The following is a 13,909-nucleotide window of genomic DNA, read 5'->3' as shown; positions in this document are numbered from 1 at the left end:
GTTTTTCTATGTCACCTATTGTGACATTTGTTTGGACACTGGACAATAAATTGCACTGACTAACAGGGGTTCACTCTTTGGTACTTTTCAAACATTTGTAACGTTGAAACAGAGTTGTGTTGCGTTCACTCCACCTTGAGCTCTTGATCATTAATTTAGTATTCAATATGAGAGTTTTTTCACCAGGCTATTTCTGGTAAATTTAGATTGAAGTCACATTGATGTTTGAAAATTTATTTTTTTCTATGATATTGTTTTAGTTTGTGAAGAACAGCCCTCATCACAAGGAGATTGAAGTGAAATCCAATACCTTGCCAATGAAAGTAGATGGCAGTCTGCGAATCAGATTTGGACGGGTTATTGTGGTGTTGGTTCAAAGCTTTATAAATGAACTCCAGGTAAGCTAATATGTTATATAGTTACATACTGGGTATGTAGTAAAATTAAAAACCTCATTGAATATGTAATAGAGCCAACACAAAATCAATATGCCGAAAATGTGAGATTTAGAAAAGAGTATGATTATTTGGCTTTTGTATGATTACAAACTTTTTGTGACAAATTTGTTCTACAAAAACTGTGGTCTTCAATGCCGAAGAAATGATGCAAAAGAAGAAAAACGGCAGAAAACAATTGTTGTCTGTATGAAGAATGTCAAGTAATTTTCGGAAAGAGGATTCACACAACAAAGTGGCTGAAGAATTTTGGACTGTTTGACAATCATCAATGAATTTCTTCAACAGTAAAAATTCCAATAAGTTTTCAACCGATCGCGTTATCTCTCTCCTCGGATTTGATAAAATTTATTGAATGGCTGAACTGCTAATCATTTTCTTACAAGAATCAAATTGATTGACCGAACCTAATCACTTGTTTTGTTAGGTTCGATGAAGAGCTTATGTTTCTCACTTTTTAATTCATCTAAATTTTTTGCGAAACATCATATTTTGATGGTTACTTTTTTATATTTCAAATTATGTAATTACATATCTTTTTTATTCATAGCGGTTTATGGAACCATTCTTGAATGAAACAGCTGTTCTGCTCAAAAGGTCTGCTGAATATAAGCTTCAGGAACAGGTAGAAATTTATATACATTGCACATAACATTTTGTGTCATCACTTAATATGTACAGTCATTCATATTATACATTAAATTAATAGTGTTGCACGAAATGAGGCGTTATACCAATTGAAATGCTTTATACAATAAATTTCATTTTTTTGAATATTTAGGAGAAACATAGCCAACTCTGAATTATGTATCATGAGAGTTCTAAACTTGAAACATGTTAAAGACAGATTCCTGTGCCCTCATGCTTTCAGTAACTTGTTTTTTTTCCTCCAGGTTAGCGAAGTGCAGAAAAATGGCAAGAAGTATCAGTTATCAATTGATTTTCATGCTCCAACTTTTTTGCTGCCGCAAAAGCCCACTCTACCAAATTCTCTGATTGTAAACCTTGGCGATCTGGGTGTAGAAAATTTCTTCCACGACACTCAGTCTCACTGCATCGACAATATTCTGATCCGGCTGAGCTCTCTTCAGGTATCGAGGTAAATCCTCTTCACTAATAAGGCATTTCAGTTTTGCATATATTGATGTATATATGTGGTATTGAAGACTAACATTTTTTGTAGGCAGTCATTTTGAAAATATGTTTTACAATCATCATAGGGCTGTCATTCTTTTGGACGGTAAAATGGAAATTAGAGAGCCTATTGTGGAACCTTTGAAGCTTCGACTGGACATAAAACGGGCCCTTGCTCCATACAACAAAGATGTTCTTTTATATGAAGTGAATGGAACAATGGATGTCATCAAGGTAACTACGAACATATATACATATTAAAAAGAAATTAGCCTTCATTCCAAAAACAATATCGTGCTAATTCAACCAACTAAGCTATCAAATTATATATTCTTGTAGTGTTGGCTATTTTGATGGTAAATTTGTGTGTTTAAGTTGTGCTGTATATGCATTGCGTGTATAATTTTTTTCCTCAAAATTACTTCTTTATTACTTATTTTCATCATGCAGATTAATATCGGCCAGAGAGACCTAAGTACAGTTGTTGCTATATATCAAGATAATTATTCACAGATGAAGGTATTGAATTTAGGAAAATCAGGTATTTTAGAAGTCTAGCTCTCTGGGTATTCGTGTGGCTTTATATTCAAGAGTTAGATATAATCGGATAGAATTACGATAATTAGATAGAATTAGATAATATCTAGAATTAATATTCTAGGATATAATAGGATTTAAGGAAAATTATATAGAAAAAAATCAATAAGTTAGGAGGTTGAGTTATTGAGTGTTTGTTGGCTCTTGGCTTACCATATCTGCAGGGTTGCCACTAGATAATTTGTTCCCCAGGGCAACATGCATTTTAGCACCCCCAGCATTAAATTGGCTGTACCATATTAATGTGGAGGGTGACTTCAGTTCCCTCCCCCCCCCCCCCACCTCCGATCTTCTGTACAGAGTACCAGATCCACCCGTTCTTCCCTCAATTAGCAGCCCTGCATATATATTTGTCTAAGTTCTCTTCTACTTCGCTTTTTTTCCCACTCCGAACATAAATTAAATCTACTACTAATACATATAAACTGCGCATATGCATCATGAACGATACTTAGAGGCGTCTACTTTATTTGGAATGATGTATCTAGCATTTATGTCTCAAAGTTGTGAAACTGCAAGAAACCTGCTTCAGTGGACCAAATCTGTACGACTTGCAGTAGTTGAAACCGGTCTCCCATTTGAAGACGTCTCTCCGCAGAGAACAAGCAGACCTACCACACGATACTGAAAAAACATGAAAATTCGAGCATTTTTCCCATCTTTATTTCAGAAAATGGGAGCCAGATGGCAGCATGAACACGAAACAAGCTCAACTCTACAACATAAATACATTGGGGCCAAGCATACACTCGGAACACAAATTCCGGCATGTGCCAATTCGTTAGAAATTCCGTAGAGGAATGTGTACGAGGTACATATTCTGTTAAGTAGTAGTAGTCGAAACCAGGTCCTCACGATGCTAAACAATCATGCTACACCACCACTGCTACTACTAAACCACACATCCCCCTCGTCCACTTTTCTCTGCAGAACTTCTAACGAATTGGTGCATGTGGTAATGTCCGTGCACGTGTTGTAAACATAATGTATTTGTTTCTGTGCAATGCTTGTTAGGTGCTGTGCTGCCATCTACCATCAGTTTTTCTAACTATAAGTGAAGTGTAATGATTGAATAATTGTATCATTGTTGGCCTGTTGTTCTCTGTGGCTTTTCAACAAGGGGAATCAACCCATAACTGCGGCAAACATTTAGTTGGTTTATTCAGGTGCTCTTTGTATATAGCTAATAAGATCATAATAGACGAGAAAAAATGCTTATAAAACTTGAGATGTATAGGAAAGATTGTGAGGGTTACTATACACCCACATTCATGTAGCATGTAAACGCATCTGCATACATTTTCATATAATTCCTTTGTTTTTACTTCATTTTCAAGCATTTTTATTACAAGGAGCAAAAGAAATGAACTCCCACAGATATACCTCCTAGGATTGCTAATGTAAATCAATGTTTATTTACTAGAAATCTCTATTCTTTTTCTTTTTTTGTAAAATGGTCTTTTTTTTATATTATTTTCAAAGGATTCGGGATTATATCGCCCTCAAATGCGGAAACGCCCACCAACGATGAATCTATGAGAAAATTGGAGGTTTTTCTGTACACTGGCTCTGACATTTACAAGGAAACCAGTTTCACATTTATCATGGAAGGAATGCATGTTACACTTTACAGTGATGGTGAAGATATCGTAAGTCAATTATTCTTTTAAATCACTGTGGTTTTGCTCACAATTTCAACCTTTCAAATTCCTCAGGACTGCATGTTTACATGTGCGATGATGCAGGATAGATGTATGGAAAATGTTATCAATCAATTCAACGGTTTTGCTGATTGCAAAAAATATAAAAGTTTGACATTAGTTTGGCAAGAGAATAGTTCCAAATTGTGAGATACCAATGTATTTACTTTAGAATAAAACGACAGTTTGTAGGTCCATCACTGAATTTATTTGTAATAAGAGCAAAATTAATCTATGTATATAAAATTGAATTTCTACAATTTTGCATACGTACAAAACAGGGGTCGACTTGAACGATAGGCTACTTTAAAAGCTTGCCAGAGCAGGCAAATGCCCGAATTAGTCGAAAAACTGTCGGGTAACAATGGTTTTTGGGTCTCAACAATCATTTTCCGAACGTTTACTTTAGTTACCGTGGTTCCCTAGCAATGCGTTTCAGACGTGTATATGCCTTTACAGTGGTCTGTAACTTCTTTAATGCTGCCAGTATATATGTATAGTAGTTTATACACCTTTATAATGGTTTGTCACGTTTTCAGTCCTCTCAGTAAGAAGAAAACCCGGGCAGCGCTGGGTGTTACAGCTAGTGTATCATGAAATGCATCAAATGCCAGCAGCCCACAATAAATTCAATCTTTTCAGGAAGCTGCATTTATTGAATTATCTCGTGACTAATTTTGGTGTTGATATTTTATACAGCAATCATGTGCAGTAAGGAATCCAACACAAGCTCTATCTCGTTTTGAACTGGATGAAGTTGAGGTATCTTATGAAATGACCACTGACAAAGCATTAGAGCTGAAATGTTCTTGCCAGGCTGCTACTATAATAGACTGCCATGCTGAAGAATCTGCTCCTATCAGGAAGTGAATAAACAATTCTTCTCTTAGTATATATAGATATTATCATTATTTCTTTTTGAAATCTCCCAAGTGTGGAAACAAACACATTTTTTGATATACGTATAGTGTGTTTTTAAATAAACCGACACTACTTAGAGTCGACTATAGGTCGATTCAACAACATTAGTGCAATATTTTAAAGTTTGTAAGGAACTGCCTGATTTTATTTCTTTTAGCTTAAAATTTGGAAGAAATTTTTCATCAACGATGTTTTTATTTTAAGATATGTAAACATATATATTTTTCATTCATCATGGAAACCATTGGATTCCTTATGCCTCTCGTCATCATGAATCATTCTCATTGTGAATTGCAAAGAATTGAATAACTTGTTAATATTTATGTACTATTCATGAATAAGAAACCTTCCCTATTTTTAGGACCCAATTTTTTCTCGAAAAGAGGGTTCCTTGTACACGTTAAAATAGGGTGACTGATTAACTTATTCACTCATCTTGTCTTTGTAACTTTTTTTTACAAAGCTTACTTAATGCTTGGAACACGTCAGAATGTTTGTTCTGATCATATGTGTGGCCCTAATGTACTCGTAGTAAAGTCGGAAGAACTGCGTGTGCATGCCATAATGATATTGTCATCTGTCTTCTTTAAATTTTGAAGTGAAAATGGAAAGTGCCTAAATATTTTTGCAATTCTCACCACATTTCCTTCCTGTAAGTGGCATTTGGAACTGCATTTTCTTTTTGCAGAATAATTCTTCCATTGTCTTCATTAGTCCTTCTACACACGCTCGCGCAACTTCAGCATAGTGTCAGTTTAATTGAAAACATCCTGCATGCTATATTATGTTGTGTTTAAAAGTCATTGCCGAATCTTGTTGTACACGTGAGTAAATTCAGCAAAATGGCAAAAAATATTTAAAAAGCTAATAAAACATTATTTTGAACTTTCATGTTTTTACATTGGCATTAGAAGAACCTATAATAATTTATTAATTAAAAAAACATTACAGGATCTTTCAGTCCTACAGCGGAGATTGCCAATCCTCTACTGGTGTATTGGGAATAAGTGTGAGTATGCCTCCAATGGTGGACTTGACATATAGAAGATCTGGTTCTGGAGATGCTTCAGGTTTGCATGACATTCCTCTCTCAATGAATATTCTGAAATTATGTACGAAAAAAGTTACTTCTTTTTTACTCACGTTAGCAGCTTCGCTTACAAGCGAATTGGTAAGAAATTCGGATGCTCTATATTTGACGAATAGGCAATAAATATAGTAACCTTGTCCTAACCTAACCGCACGCTAAAAAAAGGAAAGAGAGAAAACCCACATAAAAGAGTAAGACAGCATAAAAGATAAGGTGATAAGAATGTTGGTACAAAATTCGATTGTTTTTTCCTCCTTACTCTACCTGTTCTCTTTTCCTCTTAAAAGAAAGATGCATTCTATGTGAGAAAAAAAAAATCATTATCAGGGTATACAAATAACCAAAAGGAAAAAAAATATTGTAAGGTTTCAACAAAGCTCCGGGATGATCAAAAGAGAGGAAAGAAAACAAAGTGAGCTTGTTTGAATTCATTCCACTGGCGTTTGGCCGCAATATTATGATCGCAAAGTTGTTAATACTGCTGATGTGATAGATACAAACTTAACACGGCAGAGAAATCTTTCAATTATTACCTCAGTAATTCGAGAACTAGATTCTTTAGGTTGTTTTTCAACCTAAATTATTTATATTTTTGTAGTGTTTCTGTAACATATATTTATGTGTACTTCCAACAATTATCAAATGTTTATACAATTCATAAATTTTTCAGTGGATATTGTTGTTGAAAAGACGAGACTCAACGTTTCAGTTTCGTTCCTTCTTGCCATGCTGAAGTTTGTGTCCGATGCTCTGCCTGGGAAAGAGAGGAAAGGTTATTTGTGCGAAGACCATCTGCACAAATACAAAAAGAAAGAATTCGGAAGGACTAGACTCCGTCTACCTTCTGATAGCACCAGTGGCTACCAATCAACTACTAGTGTTCCTGAAGAACTCAAAGCATTGTCGGTGTCTGCGGTGTTCAGGAAGCCAGAGATTATACTTTTTGCCAATCCTTCCAATACAAACAGCGAAGTTGTCGTTCTAAAGGTTAGCTGATGAATCGTGTATGAAATTTTTTTATTCTTCATCATTGAATGACATAGAAATATGGTAGAGTAGAGACGAGATGAAAAAAAAAATAGATTATTCAAAGAGATTTTTAAAATATCTTATTCGATAGTAATAATTATACATTAATGTCTTATATGGATTTAAGAAGTTTGCAGAATATCAAATCAAAATTTCAGACTGCATGAAGTTTCATTAGCAGTTTTGAAGAATGTTTACGCTGTGCATGCGTCTTTTAGTAATAGATACCGCGCATGTGAAACTATGATTTATCTCAGATTTTATAAAATTTCAGCACTGAACTGTGAGATTTGGCTATTCTTCTCTTTCACTTCTGATTCAAAGAGCACATGGCTATACATAACTCACATTTGAAATTTATCTTCGTAAGAAAAGTCTACATTACATGTATTATGGACACTGAAGAATTAGTCTCTTTTCATCATTTTTAGAGTTTGTTTAAAATTTTTCAAAGTTTGACAAAATTTTTTAGAAGCTACTTTTATAAATTCATATCAGGTTTTTGAAATGCTGACCAAAATATCGATACTGCTTTGAGTGAAGTTTGAAAGAACATTCTTTCCCCCCCCCCCCCCCCAAAGCAGAATGTTTTGCATTGTTCTGAAAAGAGCCCTCAACTGACTGGAAACTTTCTGAGGAAAAAGTTCACATAATAGTGTTTTCTACACTTTTCTTAAAATTCTTCCAGATTGTTCTGTTGCAACACTGATTGTTCTCCGATATACGCCAAATTTTTGAGCATATTCTGGTCATTGAATTTTTTGTTCTTTTCTAAAAAACTTTTTTTATTGACTAAGTAAAACAATTTATTTCATGATGCAAAGTAAAATAATATTGGTTTGTTGTTTTTGTTACTTATAATATAATTGTAACTTCTATCATTTGTTAGTTATTTAATAGATTTTTATTATGTCTTCCAGATGGATGTTGCAGTGGATTACAGTTTCAATCTTGGACAAGGAAATTTTTTATTTTCAATATCAGGTCTTCATGTTCTTTCCTGTCTTTATGGTAGAAGAAAACAGACCATGTGCATGGTAGGTGCGCTGACGGATTACTGTACATTTTCGATGTAATGAATCAATGTAATTAACGATCTGTAATATATAATGGGACAAAAAGGTTTAATTTTTTCTTGATAAATATCAACTGAATTGATCTCTTTCAACATTTATAAACAATGAATTTTTTCCTTAAAAATCTAGGATGAATTCAAATTTTATTTGAATCGATAATTAATGAATTTAAATTTAAGATAACCTGTGTTTCGCCTAATGATATGCAATTTATTTTTCTAAGGTATTTTATTTAAACAGTGGTTTTCGATTGATCTGGAATGTAATACAGTAGAACCTCTCGATAACGGACTTCTATGGAACCAAAACTTTTGTCCGCTAACGGGAAGTGTCTGCTATTGGGGACGTTCGATATGCAATAGAACCTCGTTTATATGACTTTAACATTTATACAACGTTTGACTTTGGTTGCTAAATGTTATTGTGTGTAAAAATGACACACGGTGCTATGTATCAATCATCTCCATAGAGAAAATGTGATTAAATTTTACTACATTTATCACTTTCACCGGTGATAATGCAAAAGAATTTGGAAACTCTGATAAATATAGAAAAATTTATAACATCTTCATTAGCCAATTAATTATTTTTATTACATGATGCGTGCACTATACATATTTTGCAATAAAATGTAAATTAAAATAAGTGTGAAGAAGAAATAAACATATAAACGTTCTTATAACAACATTATTAGATATGTTTGCTTTCTTCACACGCGTATGCAAACAAAACTAACATTACCATTCGGAATTTAATCCTAACATTACCATTTAAGTCCTCCTTGGACCATAATTATGTTCAGTTAATCAAGTTATTGATTGATGGATTAACATATTTACCAATACGAGCTTAAGATTATACATAATCACCGTTGAATATGTAAATTCTTGATTTAAGAACAGATATTCAGAAATTATAGTTTGGAAAAAATACTAGTTTGCCGGATTTTACTCTCCGCTAACGGGGAGTCCTATTCCATGGGACTGGGGATCAGAAAAGTGTCCGTTAACGGGAGATGTTCGTTAACAAGCAGTGTTCGTTAAGGTAGAGGTTCCACTATATATCATCAAATTAAAAAGTTTCACACAAATTTTGCTTTCAAACTTTGAAAACAATAATTGGTTGGAATGACTTTTCCGGGCTATTTAGTATTAGCTCAAAATTGAGAATTGAACTAATTTCTTTTGCAGCTGCATTGCCAATTTTGTTCATGAAAATTTGCGCATGCCTTTATAACTATTTGTTTCATTATCATTAGCGAAGAGTAGAAATTTTGTGATTCAGGGATGCTTGTGAAAAGTTTTGTTTTTTCATTTCTAAATTATGATTAATTAAAGTCACATGATATTTCTTCTACAGGTCCTTCATCCATGTGATATAGAATTCAACAGAATGATGAACTTGGGAAAGTCTGAAATGAAAATGCTGGCAAATTTGAGCTGTGTCAACTTGTGCTTTTCTGCTCCTGTTGTCCGTACTATGTTGGATGTTGCTCAAGCCTTTTTGCATAATGTGAAGGTACAGCAACTAAGAACCAATTTTCCTGAAATTTTAATTGACATTTATACTTAAATTATTTTTAAATTTTTGTCACTAAATATAGTACTGCATTTTTTCACATGCTTGAATTTCACACTCTGTGTAACATCTCCGTGCATGTAATTATATTGTTTTGTTAATGTTCATCTCTGAATTTTTTTACTATTTCTCCTCAGAATTATTTTTAAGTCATTATTTAAAACAAAATGTTCATTTCAAATTTTATTTTTACATTATTAGGAAGAAGAAGCCAAAAAGAACTATTTTTTCAATCCTGACCAGAACCAAAATCTTGATTTATGGTCTTCAGCTAATGTATCTGTTGAAAAATGGGCGGAATCTGGTACGTATAAGATATATGTTGTAAAATATTGTTGCATATTTCCATTGTTTAAGTGTTTTTTGTACAAGTCATCTATTTTTCAATTGGTTTTCTTTTACAGAAAGTTTACCATATGTCACTGCACCATATACTCTGCCGAAATTCACAGAATCATTTCTAATCAATGCTCCTGACATTCAAGTTTTCTGTGAAGTTACTGGAACCAATAAACCGATTCCTGTATTATTTGCTAAAGCATCATTTGAAGCAGAAATAAATGACTGGTCCTCACAGGTTGGCTGTTACATAGCTATATTTTGCCTTTGAAAGTGAAGTGTATAAATTTTGAATATACAGACAGTTTACATTCTCACCAAGCAATTTTCAAAACTTACATTTGGAGGTCTATTCACACTTATTAGTTCAGCTTCAATTCAGTCTCTGATGCATTCAAAACATGTTAGGATAGGGGATTTTGAACTTCACCTGACAAGCTTTTTGAACTGAGATGGATCTCTCGGAACGAAGATTACGCTCAACAAATGTGTGTTAAGAAGCTTTTAAATGTAAGGCTAGGCAAACACCTGTTATACAAGCTTAGTCGTTGTAATTCACATTGATTTGCATGACGCAATGCACACAATTAGCCATACAAATCAATGTTAATAACAATGACTAAGCTTGTGTAAAGCTGTCTTGTCTAACCAGTGGGTGCCCAGCCTTAGTTTCGATGATCTAAAAATCTAAGAAAAGAATGTCATGTACGCCAATGTGATAGGAAGAGTAGCTCAGACTACTAAGGAATTTTCCTAATCTGCAGATGGATATTCCAAGGTTTCGTGAAATCAGAACTGGCTCGGTCTTTGTCAGAAATTCTCTGACCAGATGTTTTCTGCACCCATTTCATCTTGTCATATCTGCACTGTCACGAGTGCAGCGTTTTACTTTCAATAATGTCGTCCATATGGTTATTGGGCTACGTCGCAAGGTCCCATTCCTGACCAAATGTATGCCAGATGGTAGCTATGGCAATATATGCAGACCTTATCAACAAGTATGCGGCTACCACAAATGCCTCATCACATATCTCCACATCAAAATTTTAGGGCAATAAATACTCAATCAGGTCTGATTAAAAACACTCATTCAGCATCAGAAATATAAAATAAAGCTCTCAGTTTAAAAATAGTTCTTAAGGGCCTGAAATAACGTGATTCAACAAAAATGACTAATCAATGTTTGAAGACCCAAATGAATAAATTTATGTTTCTGTAAGTTGTTCTTCTATAAAGTACAGAAAAATAAATTCCCAAACTTCTAGAATCATTGCGTTTGACGAGGTTCTGCTGTTTCAATATTAACATATTTTCTTGAATCTAAATGCACACCTTTGTTATTCTAAAAACAAACCTGTTCATACGGATTCACATGAAAATCATTGACACGAATTCCAGACACAGTGCATAATTTTGCAGCTGAGCAGTGGCGGGGGTTCTGTGGGTGCTCAAGCACCCACGGTAATTTGTGGCATGGATCCGAGCACCCCCAGCATTGATTCTAAACACGAGCACTCGCAGTTTCGAAACATTTCCGACGTCCCTGCAGCTGAGGAATATTTAAATTAGGGGCATGTTAGATTTGTGTGAATACTGTAACTTTTATAGAATAGCCCCGAAATCATTGTCCGAGTTTGTGCCCTACATATGCTTGTGATAACTTATGAAGTCTTATGTTGGATCAATTCCAAACTGAACAATTTTCTTATAATTTTTTTGCCAGCTAAATGCAAAAGGTGAATTTAAGTGCGAAGCCATGTATTACAATGAAAATCTCTCAACATGGGAACCACTGATTGAGCATGTAATGGTTACGGAAGGACAATATAGACCTTTGGAAATATTGTTTAAAGTAAGTTTTTAATTTAGTTTTATTTCTCTCTTATGGTATTGTTATTGTTTTATTCTAATGTCAGTGATGAAATACTCATATTTTTAACCATTATTTCAGGCTTTTCAGGATTGCAGTCATCCTATAATATGCCCTTATAATGATACAGATTGGTCATGTGATGTTATTGATTGTGTAGACGCACAGACTATAGAACCATCATCTTCATCTGGAGAAGAAACGGAAGAAGAAAATGCTTGTATGACTGTTATAAAGAAACAAAGATTGACAAAAATGAAGAGGGTATCCAGCATTGCCAAATCAAGAGGTAATCTGCTGTTATGAGTGATAGTGATAGGAACCGAGAGACACCCAGGCTCTGTCACACTCGGTGATATAACCACATTGTTCTTTGGGACTCGGGTGCCTCCGGGGAACCTAATGAGCTTGAGAAAGATATATTACATACATGGGTAGGTGCCATTACGCACATCGCCAGTAAACAAGTATAAAATTTATGATCCATTGAATAAAATCAATCATGAAATGGTGATTTATGTAAATAAAATCTTAATTATAAATCACGAAATAGTCATAATAATCGTTATAATCGAGAATAGTTCTTGATAAAATTTGATCTGCTTCTCTTCAGGGATTTTCATTGAATCAGTAACTGTCAAATCAATGAAAACTGTGAATCTGCTGCTGGGTTGATCTAATCGCTGCACCGTGTGATTTGATTTGGTCCAAAGGCATTTGTCAGCAATCGCTGCCTGTATCCAGCTTCTCAATCAGCCCGCGTGGATCATAGTATTCTCGACTGCTCTGGCTCCTATTCTTTTAACAGATGTATGAGATCGCTGTCTGTGTGTATAGTTGACGTCTTATTCTAGTAGATCTCCTAACAGCAATAGGTGGCTCTCTATCTGGTTCTGGTTCCGGGGCTCTAGCTCTGATATCCTGAAGGTGCTACTCTTGAAAGCGGAACCAGTCTACGTATTTTACTTTTCGAATCTTCCAGCTTCAGGATGCACTCAAGCCAAGGTATTCGCAGATGTTCAGCTGGCTCCCTGAAGTGGAAGACCGTTGAGTTGGGACATAAAATTGCATAGTGAAGACGCGTGCCTATGGCCGAACATGCGCATTTATCACTGGGGATTGATTTGAACCTAAGTAGGTTAGCCGGAAACGGACCATGGCCCGTTACAATATTGTAAAGCAAGTTAATTGATTTGCAATAATCATCAACTTCAAAGATTACACATTACATTCTACATTTTATTTATCAGCAAAAAAGAATGTCTTCTACAATTTTGGGTAAACAACAAGTTATTGTTTTGTTTCTTTCAGATTCTCTCAGTTTGCTGGCTTATCCACCTGACTCTGATTCGGAAAATGAAGATGGGATGCTAGAAAAAATTGCATCAACATTTGATCATTTGTTCTCAGATGGAGAAGATGGCAGTGAGGATAACGATTTCAGTGAAGAATCAGAAGGCATTGCTGATGTTGGTGACAAGTCGGATTCGGGAGAAACTGAAACTGCAGACAATGATATCTCTGATGACAGACCCGTGTTTTCTGTACCTCATAAAGAGCAAGGTATATGTGTGGATGAAAATTCTGATGCCATAATTGAAACAATACATGTTATCATTATCGTAGGTGGCATATGTAAATATCTGCAACAAAATATCAATTGTCATTGATGAATTGACTAAAAAAATGTCGATTCAAAATCATTTTCAAGTTTACACAAGGTTATTTATCAGTTCAAGCTTTAATGTTGCACGGCCAGTCGAAATAACGAAGGTCATATAAGAATTATTTTGCTGCGCCATGGTCACTTTAAGAGGGCTGATTTTATTACTACTTTAACACATAACGAATCTGGCCATATCACTAGAAGTAATTTTCTGCCGTTCACAAGTTGGGTTGGAAATGGAAGTGCCATCTATCGGTGGTCACCTCAAGCTCGTTAGGGACATATCATGTTATCTATATTCTTCCCCGCTCCCTGTTCGAACCTAATAACAACCTTCCCGGTGGTAGACAAGCACCTTATCACCACATCACTCGGGTGCAATGGGCTGATTTGACTGACATTTACAGGTTCATAGTCCGTTAAAGGATTTTTTTTTTAATTTTTCATCCTAAAA

The 13,909-nt window shown here is 34.7% G+C and overlaps 1 protein-coding gene across 1 annotated transcript in view; it reads left to right on the top strand.

Annotated features, from left to right (window-relative positions):
* LOC149079122 (intermembrane lipid transfer protein VPS13A-like) overlaps positions 1-13,909 on the top strand; it is a 180,890-nt gene that overhangs the window by 107,096 nt on the left and 59,885 nt on the right. Inside the window, exons 29-44 of the mRNA XM_089239993.1 lie at positions 261-398; positions 1,006-1,080; positions 1,349-1,554; positions 1,676-1,823; positions 2,040-2,130; positions 3,669-3,835; positions 4,586-4,752; positions 5,759-5,877; positions 6,568-6,884; positions 7,847-7,963; positions 9,362-9,520; positions 9,782-9,884; positions 9,985-10,157; positions 11,643-11,771; positions 11,871-12,078; positions 13,101-13,352. Of these exons, the coding sequence (XP_089096119.1) occupies positions 261-398; positions 1,006-1,080; positions 1,349-1,554; positions 1,676-1,823; positions 2,040-2,130; positions 3,669-3,835; positions 4,586-4,752; positions 5,759-5,877; positions 6,568-6,884; positions 7,847-7,963; positions 9,362-9,520; positions 9,782-9,884; positions 9,985-10,157; positions 11,643-11,771; positions 11,871-12,078; positions 13,101-13,352 (2,569 nt within the window). The remainder of the gene's footprint in view (positions 1-260; positions 399-1,005; positions 1,081-1,348; positions 1,555-1,675; positions 1,824-2,039; positions 2,131-3,668; positions 3,836-4,585; positions 4,753-5,758; positions 5,878-6,567; positions 6,885-7,846; positions 7,964-9,361; positions 9,521-9,781; positions 9,885-9,984; positions 10,158-11,642; positions 11,772-11,870; positions 12,079-13,100; positions 13,353-13,909) is intronic.

This window comes from Pholcus phalangioides, unplaced genomic scaffold (assembly GCF_987345545.1).
Source record: "Pholcus phalangioides strain wild (caught in Gottingen) unplaced genomic scaffold, Ppha-v1.0 ptg000012l_1, whole genome shotgun sequence".
Classification (NCBI taxonomy): Eukaryota; Metazoa; Arthropoda; class Arachnida; order Araneae; family Pholcidae; genus Pholcus; species Pholcus phalangioides.
This window is presented reverse-complemented; position numbering and strand designations above follow the sequence as displayed.